The 22,365-nt window shown below is 52.0% G+C and overlaps 1 protein-coding gene across 1 annotated transcript in view; it reads left to right on the top strand.

Moving 5' to 3' along the window:
* The window catches only part of LAMC3 (laminin, gamma 3), a 65,930-nt gene extending 43,825 nt beyond the window's left edge, over positions 1-22,105 (top strand). Inside the window, exons 15-29 of the mRNA XM_008583208.1 lie at positions 4,350-4,595; positions 5,419-5,572; positions 6,259-6,401; positions 6,896-7,074; positions 8,413-8,554; positions 9,466-9,671; positions 10,072-10,148; positions 10,263-10,397; positions 11,629-11,776; positions 13,074-13,223; positions 15,082-15,184; positions 17,523-17,722; positions 18,494-18,640; positions 18,729-18,828; positions 21,764-22,105. Coding sequence (XP_008581430.1) covers positions 4,350-4,595; positions 5,419-5,572; positions 6,259-6,401; positions 6,896-7,074; positions 8,413-8,554; positions 9,466-9,671; positions 10,072-10,148; positions 10,263-10,397; positions 11,629-11,776; positions 13,074-13,223; positions 15,082-15,184; positions 17,523-17,722; positions 18,494-18,640; positions 18,729-18,828; positions 21,764-22,014 — 2,381 coding nt within the window. The 3' untranslated portion in view covers positions 22,015-22,105. The remainder of the gene's footprint in view (positions 1-4,349; positions 4,596-5,418; positions 5,573-6,258; positions 6,402-6,895; positions 7,075-8,412; positions 8,555-9,465; positions 9,672-10,071; positions 10,149-10,262; positions 10,398-11,628; positions 11,777-13,073; positions 13,224-15,081; positions 15,185-17,522; positions 17,723-18,493; positions 18,641-18,728; positions 18,829-21,763) is intronic.
* The last annotated feature ends 260 nt before the right edge of the window (positions 22,106-22,365 follow it).

Here is a 22,365-nt window from a genome sequence, read left to right as displayed (position 1 = left end):
AAGCAGCTACAGCTAAGAGGGGGAGGTTGGGGAGGTGAGGGAGAGGATGATGGGGGGCTACAGTGACACTGGATGGAGTCAGTGAGGACAGTGATGAGGAGGTTGATCAAGATAATGGTGAAGATGGTGATGAAGAAGATGATGATGACGGTGATGATGATAGTGATGATGCTGATGCTGAGATGGAGACAGTGCTAGGGGCAATGACAGTGAAGATGATGATGGTCACAGTAATGACATGATGATCATGAAAATGACCACGATGATGAAGAAAATAAAGTGATCAAGACAGAGACAACAATGAAAATGATGATGAAGATAATGGTCAAGATGATGACACTGAAGATGATGGTGATGATGACACTGAAGATAATGGTTATGATGATGATGATAGCGAAGATGACAGTGAAGATAATGGTGATGATAATGAAGATAGTGGTGGTGATGACAATGATAATAAGGGTGATGATGACAATGAAGATGGTGATGATGGCGATGGTGATGATGATGATAGTGAAGATGATGGTGAAGATAATGGTGATGACAATGAAGATGGTGATGAGGGCGATGGTGATGATGATGATAGTGAAGATGATGCTGAAGATAATGGTGATGACAATGAAGATGGTGATGAGGGCGATGGTGATGATGATGATAGTGAAGATGATGCTGAAGATAATGGTGATGACAATGAAGATGGTGATGAGGGCGATGGTGATGATGATGATAGTGAAGATGATGCTGAAGATAATGGTGATGACAATGAAGATGGTGATGAGGGCGATGGTGATGATGATGATAGTGAAGATGATGCTGAAGATAATGGTGATGACAATGAAGATGGTGATGAGGGCGATGGTGATGATGATGATAGTGAAGATGATGCTGAAGATAATGGTGATGACAATGAAGATGGTGATGAGGGCGATGGTGATGATGATGATAGTGAAGATGATGCTGAAGATAATGGTGATGACAATGAAGATGGTGATGAGGGCGATGGTGATGATGATGATAGTGAAGATGATGCTGAAGATAATGGTGATGACAATGAAGATGGTGATGAGGGCGATGGTGATGATGATGATAGTGAAGATGATGCTGAAGATAATGGTGATGACAATGAAGATGGTGATGAGGGCGATGGTGATGATGATGATAGTGAAGATGATGCTGAAGATAATGGTGATGACAATGAAGATGGTGATGAGGGCGATGGTGATGATGATGATAGTGAAGATGATGCTGAAGATAATGGTGATGACAATGAAGATGGTGATGAGGGCGATGGTGATGATGATGATAGTGAAGATGATGCTGAAGATAATGGTGATGACAATGAAGATGGTGATGAGGGCGATGGTGATGATGATGATAGTGAAGATGATGCTGAAGATAATGGTGATGACAATGAAGATGGTGATGAGGGCGATGGTGATGATGATGATAGTGAAGATGATGCTGAAGATAATGGTGATGACAATGAAGATGGTGATGAGGGCGATGGTGATGATGATGATAGTGAAGATGATGCTGAAGATAATGGTGATGACAATGAAGATGGTGATGAGGGCGATGGTGATGATGATGATAGTGAAGATGATGCTGAAGATAATGGTGATGACAATGAAGATGGTGATGAGGGCGATGGTGATGATGATGATAGTGAAGATGATGCTGAAGATAATGGTGATGACAATGAAGATGGTGATGAGGGCGATGGTGATGATGATGATAGTGAAGATGATGCTGAAGATAATGGTGATGACAATGAAGATGGTGATGAGGGCGATGGTGATGATGATGATAGTGAAGATGATGCTGAAGATAATGGTGATGACAATGAAGATGGTGATGAGGGCGATGGTGATGATGATGATAGTGAAGATGATGCTGAAGATAATGGTGATGACAATGAAGATGGTGATGAGGGCGATGGTGATGATGATGATAGTGAAGATGATGCTGAAGATAATGGTGATGACAATGAAGATGGTGATGAGGGCGATGGTGATGATGATGATAGTGAAGATGATGCTGAAGATAATGGTGATGACAATGAAGATGGTGATGAGGGCGATGGTGATGATGATGATAGTGAAGATGATGCTGAAGATAATGGTGATGACAATGAAGATGGTGATGAGGGCGATGGTGATGATGATGATAGTGAAGATGATGCTGAAGATAATGGTGATGACAATGAAGATGGTGATGAGGGCGATGGTGATGATGATGATAGTGAAGATGATGCTGAAGATAATGGTGATGACAATGAAGATGGTGATGAGGGCGATGGTGATGATGATGATAGTGAAGATGATGCTGAAGATAATGGTGATGACAATGAAGATGGTGATGAGGGCGATGGTGATGATGATGATAGTGAAGATGATGCTGAAGATAATGGTGATGACAATGAAGATGGTGATGAGGGCGATGGTGATGATGATGATAGTGAAGATGATGCTGAAGATAATGGTGATGACAATGAAGATGGTGATGAGGGCGATGGTGATGATGATGATAGTGAAGATGATGCTGAAGATAATGGTGATGACAATGAAGATGGTGATGAGGGCGATGGTGATGATGATGATAGTGAAGATGATGCTGAAGATAATGGTGATGACAATGAAGATGGTGATGAGGGCGATGGTGATGATGATGATAGTGAAGATGATGCTGAAGATAATGGTGATGACAATGAAGATGGTGATGAGGGCGATGGTGATGATGATGATAGTGAAGATGATGCTGAAGATAATGGTGATGACAATGAAGATGGTGATGAGGGCGATGGTGATGATGATGATAGTGAAGATGATGCTGAAGATAATGGTGATGACAATGAAGATGGTGATGAGGGCGATGGTGATGATGATGATAGTGAAGATGATGCTGAAGATAATGGTGATGACAATGAAGATGGTGATGAGGGCGATGGTGATGATGATGATAGTGAAGATGATGCTGAAGATAATGGTGATGACAATGAAGATGGTGATGAGGGCGATGGTGATGATGATGATAGTGAAGATGATGCTGAAGATAATGGTGATGACAATGAAGATGGTGATGAGGGCGATGGTGATGATGATGATAGTGAAGATGATGCTGAAGATAATGGTGATGACAATGAAGATGGTGATGATGGCGATGGTGATGATGATGATAGTGAAGATGACGGTGAAGATAATGGTGATGATAATGAAGATAGTGGTGGTGATGACAATGATAAGGGTGATGTTGACAAAGAAGATGATAGAAATGATGATGACAATGAAAATGGTGATGATGACAGTGAAGATGATGATGACAATGATGGTGATGACAGTGAAGATGATGGTGAAGATAATGGTGATGACAATAAAGATAGCCTTGATGTTGACAATGATAATAAGGGTAATGATGACAATGAAGATGATGGCAGTGAAGACAATGGTGCTGATGACAATGATAAGGGGGATGATGTGAATAGGTCATGACGGCCGCTGCTATTGAGTGCTTACCACCTGCCAGGCACTGTGCTATGCTTTGCACAAATTGTCTCACTGAACCTCCCCACAGTCCTCTGAGGTGGCTGCCATTGTTGTCCCCACTTTACAGACAAGGAGCCTGAGTTCAGAGAGGCACAGTGACGTTGACCTAAAAAGAAACTGAGGCCGGGGCTGGCCAATTTTCTCAGTTGGCTAGAGGGCAGCCTTATAACACCAAGGTCATGTGTTCAGATCCCTGTACTGGCCAGCTGCCAAAAAAAAAAAAGAAAGACAGAAACAGGCCAAATATAGATAGCAAGGATTTATTGAGCCAATATGATGAATGCAACCAGAGAGACGCATGGCCAGGTCACCCTGAGAGGTGTGTTCTGAAGAGGGCCAGCAGTGCCTCGTGTTTTATAATCACAAGAAGGAGGAAGGATCGAAGGAGAGAGAGAGAGAGACAGCCCCACCTAATTACTTTGTTTTTATTGGTTGGAAATGACTTATAGATTTGGGATTGTTACTAGGTTACATAAGGGGGTTACAAGAAGCATTCTAGGTTATTTTATGGCTTACTGGTGCCATGATGTCTGCTTCTAAGTCAAAATGGTCTTGTGATAATGTTTTCCAGGTCTTAGCCAAGATCTCCCGAGGCACTGTAATTTAGCTGACCTGGTCAGAGCAGATTCTTTTGGTCAACAGTGGCTTGTCCAAGACCACACAGCCCAGCCAGTGGTGGAGCTGGGACAGGGCCTGCCCTGGAGCCCCTGCCCTGCTCCCCATGAGACTCGAGGGGTGCTGGCTTTGCTTCATGCCCACGTCGCCCCCGTGGGCCCAGTGTTCCTCACACCTGCCTTCCACACTCAGGGCGGCGCTGTGAAATCTGTGATGATGGCTTTTTTGGGGACCCACTGGGGCTCTCTGGGGCCCCCCAGCTCTGCCGCCGATGCCAGTGCAGTGGGAATGTGGACCCCAATGCTGTGGGCAACTGTGACCCCGTGTCTGGCCGCTGCCTGCGCTGTCTGCACAACACGACAGGTGACCACTGTGAGCACTGTCAGGAAGGCTTCTACGGGAGCGCCCTGGCCCGTGGGCCCGCCTACAAATGCATGCGTGAGTACCCACCTCCTGGACCCTCAGGTGGGGCACGTGGGCCCCTTCTCCTCTGCCCCTGCTCAGGAGCCAGGCAGGGTGGCCGAGGAATCCACCTGAGCCAGCCGGCCCCCTGCGAGGCTGTGCAGCCTTCAGCAGGTTACTCTGCTCTGACTCCTGTTGTAGAAAGTGTAGGGGTTTTCTCTTCTCTGAGGTCTCTTTCAACCCTGAGATCTTACAAACTCTGATTTTTTTTCCTGCTTTGGTAATTTAGTGCATGACTCAGGCTCACTAAGTTAGTACTTAAGGCCAACCCAGTGACCGTCCTGCCTGTGGGCTTCCGGTCAGGCCGTGCATCCCCACCGAGGGGGTCTTCCTCCTCCTCTCCCACTGCCTCGCCACTGCCTGGGTTAACTCTGGGCTCCCTGTCCCCTATCAGAGGCTACAGCTCGCATCGAGCACCTGTCAGCATCCTGCTGACCCTTGAGACACTGCCCTTGCAGTGGCCAGGAGAGCAAGGTCATGTGACCCAGAACAGTGGGACAGGGCTCTGCTGGGGCCCCTGACTGAGTCTCTGACCTCTCTCCATCCTGCCAGGGCTCGGGGCAGGCTCAAATGGGCCATCTGCTGCCACAACTATTCTGGGCTGTCTCTCCAGGGACATAGCAATCGGGCTGAGATTTGAGCTCAGCCCTTGAGCCTTTTTCCAGAACGGGTTTAGGAATCTGGACTGAATGTGAGTCATCTCCAGACACTCTCCCATCTTCTCTGCCCCTATGGGACCCCAAAGGCTGAACAGACGACCTGCGTCATTCTCCAATATCATTTCTGCTCCCACCTCCAGCCTGCAGCTGCAGTCCAGGGGGCTCGGTCAGCGAGCAGACAACCTGCGACCCTCTGACCGGCCAGTGCCCCTGCCTGCCTCATGTGACCAGACGGGACTGCAGCAGCTGCAGCCCTGGCTTCTACGACCTCCAGCCTGGGAGGGGCTGCCAGAGGTAGGTGGGGTGAGGCTGCCCTGGGTATCCTGCTAGGATGGAAGAAGGCACCAGGTAGCCTCCAGGTAGGGGCCAGGTTTGGAATGTGTCATCCCAGGCCCACTGCCAGGTATACTGTGCCCTTCACCAAAGGGGGACAAAGGGATGGTCCCTTGGTGCCAGACTCATGGCCCTGGCTGCCCAGGACGCAGGCCAAGAGCAGCCCTAAGGGATGTGTGGGTGGGCAGGTGGCCAGTTTGGTCTCTGATTCCGTTCTCAGTGATGTCATCACTGGGTGGCCTTTTTGGCCACAGCAGCACGTTAGATAAGTGTCTTTAGGGAACAGTGGAGGACTCCAGGGAAGTGCTGAGTGAAGCAAACAGGTTTCACCCTTGCAGGACTTCTCAGAGCCTTTAATGCGCTAGTTGCACTGTGACTTTCCAACAGAGAGGTATAGTCCCTCCAAGATGTACATTTGTCCCCATAGCCTTTTTTTCTTTTCTTTTCTTTTCCGGCGAGCATCCTGTGAGACTTGTGCTTCCCAGAGCACAGCTTGGTCAAGCTGTTTGATGTGGACCGACGTGGAGATGGGGTCTGGTCAGCAGAGGGCTGTGATCTGAAGGCTGCTGGCCAGCCACAGCCAGCAGAGACTGGGCTGAGAGTGGCCCAGAGCTTGCCTCAGATCCAGCTTCCTTCCCTTACTGCAGCTGCAAGTGTCACCTGCTGGGCTCCCAGGATGACCAGTGCCACCCCAAGACCGGGCAGTGCTCCTGCCGCCCGGGGGTCACAGGCCAGACCTGTGACAGATGCCAGCCGGGTTTCTTCGGCTTCTCCATCAAGGGCTGCCGAGGTAAGGAAGGTGGGTCCTTTCCAGGCTGCCTGGAGGGTGGGGCCTGAGGTATCTGGGCACAGGTGACCGATGGGAAAGATGAAGGTGGCAGGAGAGAGAACAGTCAGCCACAGGGCAGGTCTCCTAGCGGCAGCCGTGGAAAGGTGGAGCGAGGGAACTGGGAAGAATGGCCAGTGTCCTCGTGCCACCCTGGGAATCAGGCCACAGACGCCACCTCTCTGGCCTCAGTTTCCTCACTTGTATGGTGGGGTTGCACCGGCACTTCCTGAACCTGACTGGTCCTGACATCCCCAGGGAACATTTAAATGTCAGGCAGTCATTCATCACCTCCGACTTTCTGAATCAGAATCTCCAGGGATGGGCCCAAGAATCTGTACTTGAGGCTGCCACGGGGGTTCTGGGAGCTGCCAGGTGTGAGGACACAGGGGGTCTAGGACTTCCAGGGTGGGGGCCGCCATCTGGGCACCCAGCACCCCCTGTTGCTGGCCCTCCAGCCTGCAGGTGTTCCCCACTGGGCGCCACGTCAGCCCAGTGCCGTGAGAACAGCACGTGCGTGTGCAGACCTGGCTTCACGGGCTACAAGTGTGACCGCTGTCATGACAACTTCTTCCTCACGGAGGGCGGCACACGCTGCCAGGAGTGCCCGCCCTGCTACGACCTGGTGAAGCAGGAGGTGAGTCGCCAGCCTCGAGTTCATTCCCAGTGACACCCCAGGGATGCCAGCTCTGTGCGGGATGCTGGGAACTGCCCACTCATCCACAGCTCTCGGGCCTTGTGGGCTCACCAGCCACCTTCCCCCTATGCCCACCTGGCCTCCTGGCCCATTCCAGCCTGGCTCCAGCATCACCCCTGCCCTTCCCCCACCTTGAGGTGGACAGGAAAAAGGTGGCTCTCACCACATGCCCTTCCTGGCCACCCTATGGGCAAGGTCTCACACTTTCTCAGGTATGGTGGGCATGAGACCACAGGCACCTTACTGTGGGAAGGGTCAGGGGGATACAGTGCCCGTTCTGGGTCACAAACAGAATTTCAAGCAGGGGGGTGGCATGGTACAGGAGTCAGTTTGAGTTCTAGGGGTAGCCCATTGGAGTTCCCTCCCCAGTACTGTTAGTTGTCACATGCCCAGCCAGGCAAAGGTGGCCTGGGTGCACCTCAGTCTCTCTTTCCTACTCCAAAGCAGAGATCGTTCAGTCCTGCAGCATCTTACTGGCAACCACTGGGGCCAGCATGCAGATTGCATGGTACTGCAGAAAGATAAGACAGCGTGTGCTGAATGTTAGGTAACAGCCCCAGCAGTGAATGGGCCCATTGAAATCAGACCCATTGAAATTTCTGCAGGAAAACAGAAGAACATTTATACCAAGTGGGTAAATAAAGACCACCGATAGCCTATCTCCAGACACTTTTACGCCCAAATGAGTTCAGGCCAGATTTTGCCATCACGTAAGGAATGGGAATCCTTGCGGTTTTTCAAAGCATTTAGGGCTTTGGAATGGAGGAGAGAACTTGGGACTTGTGGCCCTGTCTCCCGCAGTGGCCACAGGGTGAATTGAGCTAGGGCGTGGCAGGCATTCGTACTGCGGCTGGCTCCTTGTAAGTGCTCTGTGAATGCAGTTGCTATTCACATGACTGGAAGAATGGAGCTAGGGGACATTGCATCGCACCCTCAGCCAGCAGGTGTCCACGGCGTGTCTGCTCTGTGCCAAGTCTTGGGAATACAGCAAACAGGACAGACAAGTCCTCAGGGGATTTCCCTCCTGCGGTAGGACAGGGGCGTGGTCCGCTGAGTGTCAGCAGGTGCCACGGGTATGAGAAGGGAGGAGACAGCCACAACGGGGTAGACAAGGCTGGCTCTCAACCGCAACGTGATGTGCCCTTAGCTTGGAGGCCCAGGGTAGGATTTGGAGAATGGAACCCACAGAGAGCACAGGCCAGGCAGAAGGCAGGGGGTTTCTGGGCGGGACTTCAAGGCCAAAGCCTCATACACCTTTCCTTCCCTGTCCCCTCCAAGGTGGCCAAGCTGAAGGCCAGGCTGACCCTGATGGAGGGGTGGCTGCAGGGGTCCAGCTGTGGCAGTCCCTGGGGACCACTAGACATTCTTCAGGGAGAGGCCCCACGGGGGGACGTCTACCAGGACCACCACCTGCTGCAAGGTACAGCTGGAGAGCAGGAGACTAGGAGGCAAGGGAAGGCAGGCTGGTCAGACGTGCCCTGTGGAGCCTTCAGTCTGGTCTTGTGGGATGATTTGAGGGCTCTCATGATACAGTCCTGTCACCCTAGGGGCCTCTCCTTCAATGTCCCCAGCCCCCTTGTACTTGTAACTTTACTAATATCTGTCTCTGTCCCCATGCCTCCTGCCCTACCCAGACTGTAAGCTCAGGGAGGGCAGGGGCTGGGTCCCATGTATTCACTTGCCCCTCAAGTCTTGGGGTGCTATTCCAGGTGCTAAACAGGTGGAGCCCCTACTGTCTTGATTCTTACTGTTTTGCTCGTTGCTCGGTGCTTGCCACATAGGAAATAAACAAGTAAATAAAGAAGAAGGAGACCTGTCACTAAAGCCAGGTGGAATTTGGCCCTGGAACAAGGAATAAGCACTGAAAATGAATTGGTTATTTTATGAAGTTTTACACTTATAAGCACTATACTCCTTTAGCAGTCAGCTGTACATGAGCTGAGCACCTGTTAGCAGGACTATTGTCATAGGGAGATATCAGGTGCCACGTCTTAAAATGCCCACATGTGAGCCACATTGCAAATTCTGGAGCTGACTCGAGGTGGAAAGCCGCTTCTGTCCCAGACCCAGGAATTGCTTGTCGTGGCTCTAGAAGGCTGGGGTCTCTCCCAGTCCCTCGTGTGTGGCTGGCTTACTGTGTGTGGGATGTGGGGTCGTGATTTGCCTTCTCCGGGCCTCAGTTTTTGCACCTATAACATGGGGAGGCTTTTCCTTTGAACCTGTTGGTGAGCCTGGGGAGAATGGGGGACACAAATGGGACCCCTGGGGTGGGGGCTTTAGTGTGTGAAATCTCAACCACTCTGTGACCCCCAACCTTTGGGCTTCCTCCAGGGGCCCGGGAAGCCTTCCTGGAGCAGATGACAGGCCTCGAGAGTGCTGTGAAGGGTGCCCGGGAGCAGCTGCAGGCACTGAGCAAAAGTGCCCACTGTGCCCGGGCCGGAGCCCAGAAGACCTGCTTGCAGCTGGTAGACCTGGAAGCAGCTCTGGAGTCCTCGGAAGAGGAGATTCTGCACGCAGCCACCGTTCTCACGTCTCTGGTACCCAGGGCATCCCCCTTCCTCTGAGCCTGGGCCTTGGTCCTTGCCCCAACCCTGCTATTGACCTGGTGACCGTGGGCATGCCTCCCCCTTTGGGGAGGCTCAGTTTTATCTGTAAATTGGGGATCATACGGTGCCCCCTCCACCGATTCAGTGAGATGATGTTTGCAAAGAGCGAGGCGTATTCCGCTAGACAGTGAAGGCGCAGTCAGTGGGGCGGCCTCCTCATTGCTGTTTCTATCCCTGGGACTCTGCTGTCTGGATGCCAACTTTGTGGCTAGCTTTGTGCATTTATAAAATCACTGGTGCCATCTAGTTCTGCCCAATAATTTAGCCACAAGTGGTCCTTGCCTTTCTGGGATAGCTCTCAGTTTTTCCTCTTTTCCCCTTTTCTCTGAAGGTGATTCCTCAGGAGGGGCCAGGCCAGCCCACCAATTGGAGCCATCTGGCCGCAGAGGCCCGTGCCCTCGCCAGGAGGTAAGGCCCAGGGGCATAGTTAGGTTGTGCCCAGGTAGTAGGGGGTGTGGCTTTGGGCCCAATCCCCCTTCTGCGTGAGTTCTTGGTGATGGTCAGGAGGGTGTTTTCATACAGCCACCAAGACACCACTGCCAGGATCAAAGCTGCTGCTTGGAGGGCCCTGCTTGCCTCCAACTCCAGTTACGAGCTTCTCTGGAGTCTGGTGGAGGGAAGGGTGGCCCTGAAGACCCAGCAGGAACTGGAGGACAGGTGAGACCTCCCCAGGTATGGCTAGAAGTTTGGGGTTTGTTTCTGGATGTGATGGGGCCCAACTGGAGGCTGCTGGTTCCAGAATGGGCTTCCTCTGAGTCCTGAAGTTCTTTGTTGTTGGTTGGGATATCTGGGATCTGCATCCCACTCAGAGTGGGGCCATGGGGTCTTGGGCCTGCTTGGTGGTGAGTTACAGAAACCCACTTATGCTGGGGGATGCAGCTCAGCCTCTTGAGAGAAGAGACGAACACTGGAACCCAGAGCAGCACATCTCTCTCTCTCCCCTGCAGCATCCCCTGCATCCACCCCCCAAGTTCAGGGCAGCTCCTCCCAGCTTCTCCCAGCTCCTCTGTGCCACCAGCTTCCTTCTTTGCCTCTGTAGACCAGCCAGCTCTGCTTCTCTACTCTGGGTGTCCCCTTATATCCCCCTCAGTTCAGGGGTCAGTGGAGACCCACCAACATCTGGCTGAGTCCCAAGCTGACATGTCCAGATGAGAGAATCTGACTGGCTCAGCTCAGATCAGCTGTCCAGCCCAGAGCCAGTCAGCATGGCTGGGGTGAGGTCACGTGACCCACTCCTGGGGGCAGGGGTGCAGGCTCTCAGAGAAGAGTGAGGAGCGGGAAGGAAGCCGAGGGTCTCCACCCCAGCGATGCCCATAGTGAGGGAGGACTGGGTGGGGAAGGGTGTGGACAGCTGGAAAGGTCAGGAAACCCATTCCAGCTGGCTGATGGCAGAATCACAGGCCATCAGGGCTAATGGCTCCATACAGTCACACGGCCCAGGGATCTCCATTTACCAGTGGAAAGAGACAGGCCCAAAGTCGCCAGCAAGTGCACGGCTGAGCCAAGACCAGGGCCTGGGCCACTGTGCTTCCCACACTGCCAGGCATTTTCCTCTTCACAATCCGGAAGAGCCAAACATTTGCAAAACATGTGATTCTGCAGCAGAAACCAGGCGGGAGCCCTTTCAGAACAGTGTGACTGGACTGAATGAATGAGACACAAGAATGTGGCCCCTTCACTGCCTTTCTGGTTCATTTGAAAGCTGCAGAGTAGTGGCCACCTTCAGAGGCCAGCTGCTGGGTACTGACCCTGCAAAGGATAACTCTGCCAGGGAACTTGAGAGAGGACTTTGCAAGTCAGGGGCTCCTGCCAGGGTCCCGGACAGCGATGGGGAGGGATGGCCCCGCCACCATGCTCTGTGGCCATCCTGGCCTCTGTCTCCTCCCAGGTACCAGGAGGTCCAGGCGGCCCAGAAAGCACTGAGCACGGCTGTGGCGGAGGTGCTGCCTGAAGCTGAGAGTGTGCTGGCTGCCGTGCAGCAAGTTGGTGCAGAGGCAGCCCCACGCCTGGCCTCGCTGGCTGTCCCCGGAGCACTGGTCAGCTCGGCCGGCCGGCCTCAAAGTTCTGCATGGGGTGGGGGTGAGGGGATCTAGCAGCTGGAAAAACCAGTGGAGTCCAGGCAAAGGCAGGTGACATGGCTTATTTGTAACCATATAGCACTCGATTAAAATGGGATAAGTTATCTACAGGGCTTGGCAGAGTTAGAGCTCAACCAGTCTTTGATGTTGATTATAATAATATGGAGGCTGGAGCCTCTTCTCCCCTAGAGTGACATTGGCAATGATGCTGGATGGACATGGGATGAAATCCCAGCTCCACCACTCCAATTCTGTGACCTTGGCCAAGGACTTTCCCTCCCTGAGCCTCAGTTACTCCGTCCATCACACAGAGCTCACCCATTAGGTTATTTTAGGGCTGCGTCCATGGGAGCTAAGGGGGGATTCCTGAGTAATGCACAAGGTGGCCAGTCATCTCCTGTGCCCCTCGCCCTGCGCTCATCACCTCTGGATAAATCAGGTCCATGTGCCTATTCAGTAATCCTGTAATCCCAGTGCTCAGGAACTGAACTTTAAAAAAGACTAAGCTTGGGCCGCCCCGTGGCGCACTCGGGAGAGTGCAGCGGTGGGAGTGCAGCGACGCTCCCGCCGCGGGTTCGGATCCTATATAGGAGTGGCCGGTGCGCTCACTGGCTGAGCGCGGAGCGGGCAACACCACACCAAGGGTTGCGATCCCCTTACTGGTCACGAAACAGACAAAAAAAAAAAAAAAAAAAAGGACTAAGCTTACACAAATGCACTTGGGACAAAACCCGACCGGAACTGACTGCCCGAGGCTGCTTATCTGAGGTCTTTGCAGACACTGCTCAGGTGCAGCACCTGCACAGTCCTGCCTCTCTAAAGTCCAGGAAATTCTGCACTGTGAAGCACATCTGGCCTCAAGGTGGCAGCTAAGGGACTATGGACCTGGGGAAGGATTCTCACTTCACAGTGAGGAAATGTGGTCAGGGAGGTTACTGAGTGGCCCAAGGAAGTGCAGCTAGAACTTGGTGGGGCTGGAATCTGAGCCTCAAGTGGCAGGTTTCCCAGCCTGGCTTTTCTTGCCCTGGCCCCTCTGCCTCAAAGGGTCCACACGCAGCCCCACCCCTGTCATCCCTGCCCCTGGGGCTTTCGATGTACCTGGGGCATCAGGGAAGCCCACCGTGTTTTCGTGGGACATGAGCTTGGATTCGGGGCTGGCTGCCAGGGGCTGACCCTCAGCCTCAACCCAGCAGTAGAGGATATGCCCCCTGGACCTTCCTGATAGTCCCTGCCTGAGCCCTCTGTCTCCTTGCAGCCTCAGAAGTCCCAGGCTGGGGACCTGGGCCTGCAGGTGCGAGCCCTGGAGAAGACAGTCGCATCCAGGGAGAGCACGGTGACTGAGGCTGCCCAGGCCCTCCAGGCCACTGCCCAGGCAGCACTGCAGAGGATGGAGCCCCTTACGCAGGTCAGCTCTTGTCCTTTGAAACAGGGCACTTGGAGGAGGTTGGGGCTGCCCTGCGGGTGATCTGGGGTCAGGAGTTGCAGGAGAGGGAAGGGCAAAGACAGGAAGTAGTATTTCCATCCTCTGCTGCTTCCCACAAAACTCCTGATAACCTCAGAGGCAGCCTGAGCCAAGGGAAGGGATGCTGATTTCCCAGGAAGAGAGTAAAGGAGTGAGAAGAGAGCAGAAGGACAGAAGGACAGGCAGACAACAGCTCCAGCAGCACCCAGGGCCACGCCCAAGACCCGTGCTCAGAATCAGTTACAACTTGTTCATACCCTCATCCGTTCCCTAGTTCATTCTCCAGATATTTAGCGAGCACCTACCGTGAGCACTCCTTGGGACTCACGGTGTTAAATCACACAGTTTGACATTTACAGTCCGTAAGGGGAGAGAACATTCCATAACCAGGGAATTCAAGAAGTAAGGGGTGAATTTCGCTTCGTCCAGTGCTTTCCAACCTGCTAAAGTATAAAAGACCTCTTTAAAAATTTTTTTTAACTTTTCACTTGGAAATAACTGTAGACTTACAAAAAGGTTGTAAAGACAGTACAAAGAATTCCCCTCTGCCCTTCACACAGACTGTCCTCGGGTTAGCATTATGCCCCATAGGACAAGTATCAAAACCAGGAAAACAACAGGACTTAATACCATGAACTCCCCCTGCATATCCCACCCCTTGTCGTGGTAATGGCTTGTCCCGGAGCCCTCATCTTCCTTTTAAAGGCAGGAAACAGGGCTCTCTGTGGAGAGTGAGACTATGTCTGAAGAGCTGAGCCCAGTGCCTGGTACATGCCTGGGGAGCTTTGCTGCGTTGGGGCCCCCAGGGTAGTGCCCACTGACCTGCTGGCTACCCTGGTCCAGGGCTAGTGTGCTGGGAAGAGAAGTGACTCCCCAGGACCCCCCGAGAGCCGTAGTAACATCAGGGCCAGACCCTGCCGTGGCAGCCCCACCTTCCTCCCCCTCCTCACCCTGCTAAGCGCCCACTGGGGCAGCATTTGGTGGCTCTTCAAACCCATTTTATTTATTTTGATTGCGGTGAAATTCACGTAACATACAATTATGCATTTTAAAATGTACAATTCAGTGGCATTTCATACATTCCCAATATTGCATCATTTCCTCCCTTATCTAGTTTCAGAACATTTTCTTCACTCCAGACAGAAATGCCACACCCACTAAAAAGTCCCCGTTTCTTCCTCCCTCAGCCCCTGGCAACCGCAATCGGCTTTCTGTCTCTAAGGATTAACCTATTCTGGATATTTCACGTAAATGGAATCATAAAACATGTGGCCCCTTGTGGCAGGCTTCTTTCACCTAGCATAGTGTTTTCAAGGTTCACCCACATCGTAGCCTGAATTGGGACCTCATTCCTTTTCATGGCTGAGTAATATTCCGTTATATGAATGACCCACATTTTATTTACCCACGCACCGATCAAACGCAAATTCTTTAAGTATCTGGTTGTGTTTATTGGCAGAGGGGAAGAAACCAGTTTCCTGTGAGTAAAAGTTGTACAATAAACAGATTTGCTCTTTCATTTCCACTGCTGGGACATAGCATTCTGGAAAGAAAGGTTCAGTTCTCCGTTTTCGCTTTAGTGCTTGCTTTCCTTCAAGCTTTTGTAGGACAGGCTGCTTCTTGGGAGAGGGGTTCAGCATTTAACACTTGTATAATAACAAGATCAGGTGTTCTGGGAAACAGCACGATGCAACATCAGAGTCTTGGTGATGTTTTGGGGCCATGTGTATGTGGGTTTGGTGCCCACCTGACCCGCCTCCAGGCAGAGGCCAGCTACCAGCCTATCTTCCCCTCTCTCCAGCTGCACCAGGAGGCCAGAGCTGCCCTGACCCGGGCCTCCTCGTCTATCCAGGCTGCCACAGTGACCGTCTGGGGAGCCAGGACCCTGCTGGCTGACTTGGAAGGTACGCCTGTCCCACTGAGCCCTAGGCTCTGTGATCCACCTGACTCTCTCCTCAACCAGGGCAGGCTTGGTTGCAGGGGGCGGAGTCCAGCCATGTGGGCCTAAGCCCAGCGGACCATTCCCTCTGCCTCTCTGGACCCCTCCTGTGGCTGCTCCTCTCTCCCCTCATCACATAGTGCTCACCGGATATTAGCCCACATGGCCATCCCATCCAGACCACATGCAAGCCCCTCGGGACCAGATGGGAGGGGAATCTGATGCCGGGGGCTGTCCATCCCTGGTCCAGTCCACTCTGGCTGGGGACCCTGTTACCTGGTGCAAATATGGTCCAGTGCTGAGTTGGGGCTACAGGGGGAGGGATGGAGTTTCTCTTTAGAAGAGGGTATGGGTTGATGCCAGTCTAGGTCTCCTTTGGACTTTAGGGAAATAAGGCTAAGTGTCCCCACTTTACAGATGGGTAAACTGAGGAAGGGAATTACTATCTATCCCTGGGTCAAGCTGAACTGGGAATAGAAACCAGCAAGTGTTATGATTCTCCTGTGTGATGGGTTTCTGCGATATCCTCTTTGCTCCAGGCAGAAGCCCTCTCACGCCTTATTTGTGGCTTCTTATCCAGTGGGCTGGGTAAGGCAGGAACACACCCTGAGCTCCAGAGGTCTCCTGGGATCAGAGACCACAAGGCAGGCCCCTGACGTTGTCTTTGTTCTGCAGCCTCACTCCGCCCCACCAACCCTGCTCCAGCCTTGGACCCAGACCCTCCGCGTAGAGGGTAGGCTGGTCAGTGCCTCCTACTCTCCATGTTCCTTGGTGGCCTGAAGTCCTGGCCACCCACCGATTAGGGGGCCTCCTATGAGAAAGGTGTGGCCATGTGTGCTCATGTATCTAGAGTCATATTTAGGAAAACGTTAATTTGATGATATGTAATGATGGAATATTAGGATTTTAGAACATTAGAACTATAAGGGGTCTTAAATTCATCTGCTGAAAATTCCACACCAGGCAGGGGGCTCATCCACACTTGGCTTGAGCAATATAGTGCTCCTGTCTCCAGCAATATAGTGCTCCCTGCCTTACCAGGTATCGCCTCACTGTGCGTGGTTCTGAAAGGGAGAAAATTCTTGCATGTTCTGGATGGAAATGTGCCTCTCTGGTGCTGCTCTATTATCTACCTGAGGGCTAGCCTCAAACCTCCAACCCCAGACTCTTTTCCCCATTCCTACTCCAGTTCAGAGACACCCCCTCCTGCCACCAGTTGGCCTGTGTTCTGTTGGTGTTCAGGATGAAAGGAAAATTCATGGAACGAAATGTGGAGCAGCATTTCCCAGGGTGTGATCCGGGGTCTCCTAGCCTGTGATATGTTCTGCCAAGAGAGGGTTTGTGTTCAAATAAATTTAGGAAATGTCTTGTGCTGCAACACCCTCAAGACCCTAAACAGACTATTAAAGGCTCTGAGAAGTCCTGTAATAAGAAAACTTGGTTCACTTTCTTCCAACTTAATTGACATTTCCCCCTAATGTTTATTGACACCCTGCAGAATTTGGGCTCAACAGAATGCACTTTAGGAAACACCATTTTGTGTATAAAAAGCAAGTAGATATAATTTCTGGATAGAACGATTATGTAATATTATAGCCATGAAGATTAGAAGCCTTGATTTTGTTAAATTTGTCTACTGTAATCAGAACTCCTGATGATAAACGTCCCTTAGAATTTTATTGGAAAGCGAAGAAAAGGAAAGGAACGGAGAAAGTCTCTCTTTACAAAGAGAAACTGCTTTTTATTAGATAATAGAATCTATGGGAATTGTAATATTTCCCTTTTTGTCTTGGCTGCTTGGGAGCTCAGAGGGAAATAGAGCATTACATTCCTGCAAAGTCATTATCCTAATTTTCTGGTACATCTCACACCTCTTTCCTCCCTCCCACCCCCCAGTTATATATGGCTTTTGAGTTTCTACTGTAATTGTCCAATTGTTGGTTTATCTGTCACTACACACTGCCTCGAAGCCTTGTTAGGAATAGGGGGCACATAAAAATAAAGAGCTAAATGGATTGTGCTGTGGCTCCCCAACCCCACCATTGGCCAGGCACTGACCACATGTAATTTTGTGACTTTAAGAGATACCATAATATAACATGCATCTTTACATTCAGTGAGCAGAATGTCTTGCTCTCGTTTTTGTTATTGTTTTCCTGGATAAGCCTGAGAAGGTTGCACACAGAAACTCCACTCCTGCTGTCCAAGGGTCTGGAGCTGCTTGGGCATCTGCCAGTGACCGCCTGGCAGGCTCTCAATGTGTGTGCCCAGTTCTCCTGACACAGCCTCTGCCGGGTTTGCAGGAATGAAGCCAAGCTTTCCTCGGCCCCAGGACCAGGCCGCACTGCAGAGGAAGGCAGGCATCGTCAGGGACAGGCTTGTTGCAGACACGATAAAGAAGACCAAGCAGGCAGAGAGGATGCTGGGAAACGCGGCATCTCTCTCCTCCAGCGCCAAGAAGAAGGGCAGAGAAGCAGAGTTGTTGGCCAAGGACAATGCCAAGGTCAGGGCCATGGCCATGACCACAATGGCTTCCCGCCTTCTGGGCCTGTGGAAGGACTGCATATAAGAGCTGCCCCGCTGTAGGTTAATCATTGTCCCTGTAGCTGTGCCCCCACCCGGTGTCCCCTGCTGAGTACTCCATACTTACTCACTGCTCGTGGGTCCCCGGCTCTTGGCTCGGGAGCTTCATGTGGGAGACCTTGTTGACTCCTTATGAACTAGGTGTCATCGCTGTCCCCATTGTACAGGTGAGGACACTGAGGCCCGGCCAGGTCCAGGAACTTAACTCGCATAACCAGGACCCACACCTAGGTCGGTTTGGCCTTACTGCCTAAGCCTGTAGGCTTTCCTTTCATTGGGGCCAAATTTGAATTGGCGTGTGTCTCCCAGCTCTGTTGCTGGCTCTGTTGCTCCCACCCCAAGTAAACTGACTTTATGGTCACCTAGAGAAAGGGCTGGATGTGAAGTTGGAGTTCCAGGCTTGATTTCTTGTCCTGCTGTTTGGACTTTGGCTCGTACCAGCCAGCCACCAACAAAATAAATTAATTAGTTAATAAAATAATAAAACAGAATTTCTCTTCCGGAGAGAAATGAGTGGTATCCGGCAATTTGCGCTGCGCCCAGCACTTAGCCTGCATTCGTACGTGTTTGTTGAATGAACGAATGATCTGGTGCGTGAGGCAGATGACTGCTTGGCCATGAGAGCTCTTTACCTCCAAAAGGACTTACCCCACTTACTCTCTTCTCCCTGTTGCTGTCACCCACCCTGCAGCTTGCTAAGACCTTGCTGAGGGAGGGCAAGCAGGGGCACCGCCGTGCCAGCCGGCTCGCCAGCCAGACGCAGGCCACCCTCCGACAGGCCTCCCGGCAGGTGCTGAACTCTGGAGTGCACAGAAAGGAGCTGGAGGAAGCTGAGCAGGTACGTGTGCCAAGGACCCCGCCCCATTTCCTCCTGCCCCTGGCAGCCAGCGGGCACCCGCTCAAGCTATCCCTTCCTTCCCCCGAAGATGGGTGCCGGGCTGAGCGAGATGGAGCAGCAGATCCAGAAATCGCGCCTCTCCCTGGAGAAGGACATCAAGGCCTTGTCGGAGCTACTTGCCAGGCTGGGTAAGGAGACTCCCAGGCTGGGCCCTGAACCCCTGGGCAGCTGCGGGATCTTCCTGTGAGGTCCAGGCCTAGGGAAGCTTTCCTCCTCCTCCTCCTCATCCCCACGGCTTCCTCCATCCCCATCCTTGTGGCCGGTCACAAGCATCTGCAACTGCTCTAAGCCTCGTGCTAGGCAGGGTTGGCATCTAGAAGTGAGTTCACTTTGAATAACCCTTAGTGCCTCCAGGGGCCTCTAGTCTGGTGGGGGAGGGAGACACAGAAACTCACATGTGCAGAGACACCCCTGGGTACCAGGTAAGCAGTCAGCCCTCATGATGGAGGGTTCGAGAGAAGGGAGAACGTCACAGAAGCAGGTGTGGCATCAAGGATAAGGTGCTGGTTTGGAATCAGACCAGGATTCACATCTGTTTCTGTCCCTTCATTGGCCAAGTCATTCTATTTCTCTGAACCTCAGTTCTCCCATCTGTAAAATGGGAGTATCAGTGGGGTAATTTAGAAAGTGCTTGCCATAGTGCATGGGTGTTAGCAAGGAGGCATTTTGGATGAAGGAGACAGCAGCCACCAAGGCAGGGAGACCCCAGAGGCTGTGAAGGAGGCTGGGGGACACAGCAGTCGGAGCAGCTGGACTGAAGTGAACTGCATGCATTTCTTATAATTGTGGTAAAATATACATGACATTAATTGACCATCTTAGCCATTTTCAAGTGTACAGGTCAGTGGCATTAAGTACATGCACACTGTTGTGCTACCACCACTGCCATCCCCCTGCAGAACTTTTTCACTTCCCAAACCAAAACTCTACACACATTAAATACTGACTGTCCATTTCCCCCTTCCCTCATCCCACTGGCTTATTTCACTTAGTGTGTTATCCTCACGGTTCACCCATGGAACAGCATATGCATTTTTGTTTGTTTGTTTGTTTGTTTGTTTTTTGTTTTTTTTTAAAAAAGATGACCAGTAAGGGGATCTTAACCCTTGACTTGGTGTTGTCAGCACCACGCTCACCCAGTGAGCAAACCGGCCATCCCTATATGGGATCCGAACCTGTGGCCTTGGTGTTATGAGCACCGCACTCTCCCGAGTGAGCCACAGGCCAGCCCGAGCATATGCATTTTGAATCTTCGTTATTAATAGCAGGAGGCAGAGAGGACATGTTCTACATTTTGTCTGGACACCAGGTCCACGCGAAGCTACTCAAGCACATGATCTTACATGATTTTCACACTAATCTTTTGATGTGAAGACATTTATTCTCTTCCTATTTCGCATGAGGAAACTGAGGCATGGAGAGTTTAGATAATGTACCCAGGGTCCCACAGCCAGTTAGTGGGAAAGCTGTGGCTCATGGGAGTCTGCCCAAGAGCAAATGCTCTACCAGGCTTAATTGCTCCAGACATTGTCACTCATTCATTGATCAAACTGCACGCTGGCACTGTGCTGGACCTTGGCATGAGGGAATGAACAACACACACTTGGGCCAGCCCCTGGAGCCCCTGGGAGTCCCTGGAGCCCCTGGGAGCCCTAGGCAGCCTGCGCAGGTGGAGTGGTGGCTGTAACCCAATTCTGAATCTCAAAGGCCAGGCTGTTTGGACTTTCCTGTGGAGGGTGGGGCCTCTTGAGGTCTTTGCTGGGAGCAGGACTTGCCCAGGCCAGCAGGGCCTTAACCCCTACTGCTTCTTCTTGTCCCAGGCTCAGGTCCCGCAGCCACTCGCCCTCTGACCCAGCCTCCCTTGCCCAGGAATTCAGGCCCTCGGGGGCTTTAGGGCTCAGTGGGATCCTGTGGGGGTAGCAGCCACTTGGGACTTACTTCCTGTATTAGTCTGTTTCTGTTGATTATAACAAAATACCTGAAACTGGGTGATTTGTAAGAAAATAAAGTTTATTTGCTTACAGTTTCTGAGTCTGGAAGGTCCAAAGTCCAGGGAACACATCCGGTGAGGGTCTCGGTGGTGGCAACAGAGATGGCAGGGTATCACATTGCAGAAATGGCAGGGCAGACAGAGAGAAAACTTGTCTTTGCTCTTCTTTTAAAGTCCTCAGAACCATGTCCCTGACCACCATTATTAATCCATTCACTACTGCACAGTCCTACAATCCAATCACCTCTTTAAGGCCACACCTTTCAATTTCATAATAGAACTTCCAACCCCTCAGCAGTTACAGTGGGGATTAAGTTTTGGAGGGAGGTTCCACCCAAGTCCCTTCCCCATCCTGATCATTCTCCCATCTGGCTGTGCTGTTTTTCTGTTGAATGTCACACAGTGACAAGATGGCAAGGTCCAGGTAGGGGAGGCAGCCCGTGGGTCCCATGCCACCATCACAAGTTCGAATGTGAGAACCAGGCCCCACCTTCTTGTTTGTTGCTTGGGTTAGGATTAGGGGAGTCCCTAACCCTAGGAAGTAGAGGTGCTACACACAGGGCCTTCCAGGCCGGCAGTCCTTCCTGCTCCATCCACCTGCCCAGCCATCAACTGAAGCCAGAGATCTTGCTTTTCACCCCAGTGACCTCCCATGTCCTGGCACATGGGTGGCATCTGTAAATGTGTGCCCTTGGTAGATTGATGCAGTCTGTTCAAGCCAGCAGAAATCACAAGGACCTCGCTCTCACATACTGCTTTGTAGGTGAGGAAACTGAGGCTGAGACAACTCACCTGAGGCCTTCTTTTTTAACTATAATAGTAACATCATCAACAAAAATTACCAGTGTCCAGTGTTACCCAAGAGGAAAGTTCCAGAGTCTGCACATGATCCCGTTGGGCCCTTGCCCGCCTCACCACACACCCTCTTGGTCCCTCTCTTTCCCTAGTAGATGGTGGCAGGTGGAATCCTGGGAGGTTTGAGCTGGGAGAGTCTCAGGGGATGGGGGCTGCACAGGTTCCTGGGGCCTGCAGGGGAGCCAGCCCATGCTGAGCCTGGCTGTGCCCCTCTGCAGGGTCGCTGGACACCCATCGTGCCCCAGCCCAGACCCTGAACGAGACCCAGCAGGCCCTTGAACACCTGAGGCTGCAGCTGGACTCTCCAGGGGCCCTGCAGAAGAAGATGAGGCTGTTGGAGCAGGAGTCTGAGCAGCAGGAGCTGCAGATCCAGGACTTCGAGAATGACCTCGCCGAGATCCGTGCTGACAAGCAGAACCTGGAGACCATCCTGCACAGCTTGCCTGAAAACTGTGCCAGCTGGCAGTGAGGGCCACCCAGACCCCAGCACATGCTCCCCTTCCTGCTGTTTACATGGCCCTGGGCACGCACACCCCCACAGGTGTGCCAACACAGGCACACCCACCAGAGCCTGCTGCTGTGTGCCGTTCCCTGTGAACGTTCACATCCCCTTTAGAGTCAGCCTTTGTCTTCCTCCCTGCCAGCACAAGTGAGCGTGCACACAGTTCACCCAGGCAGCCACTGTGCACACGGCCCATGAGTGTGCACTCCCACCCTGGAGATGCACACACGTGTTCAAGTCCATCCGGGTGTGCACACATGTTACAGTCAGTCCACACTGCTGTTGAGAGCCGGATATGTGCTAGGCACCCTCTGGAGT

This window comes from Galeopterus variegatus, unplaced genomic scaffold, assembly GCF_000696425.1.
Source record: "Galeopterus variegatus unplaced genomic scaffold, G_variegatus-3.0.2 Scaffold2851, whole genome shotgun sequence".
Classification (NCBI taxonomy): Eukaryota; Metazoa; Chordata; class Mammalia; order Dermoptera; family Cynocephalidae; genus Galeopterus; species Galeopterus variegatus.
This window is presented reverse-complemented; position numbering and strand designations above follow the sequence as displayed.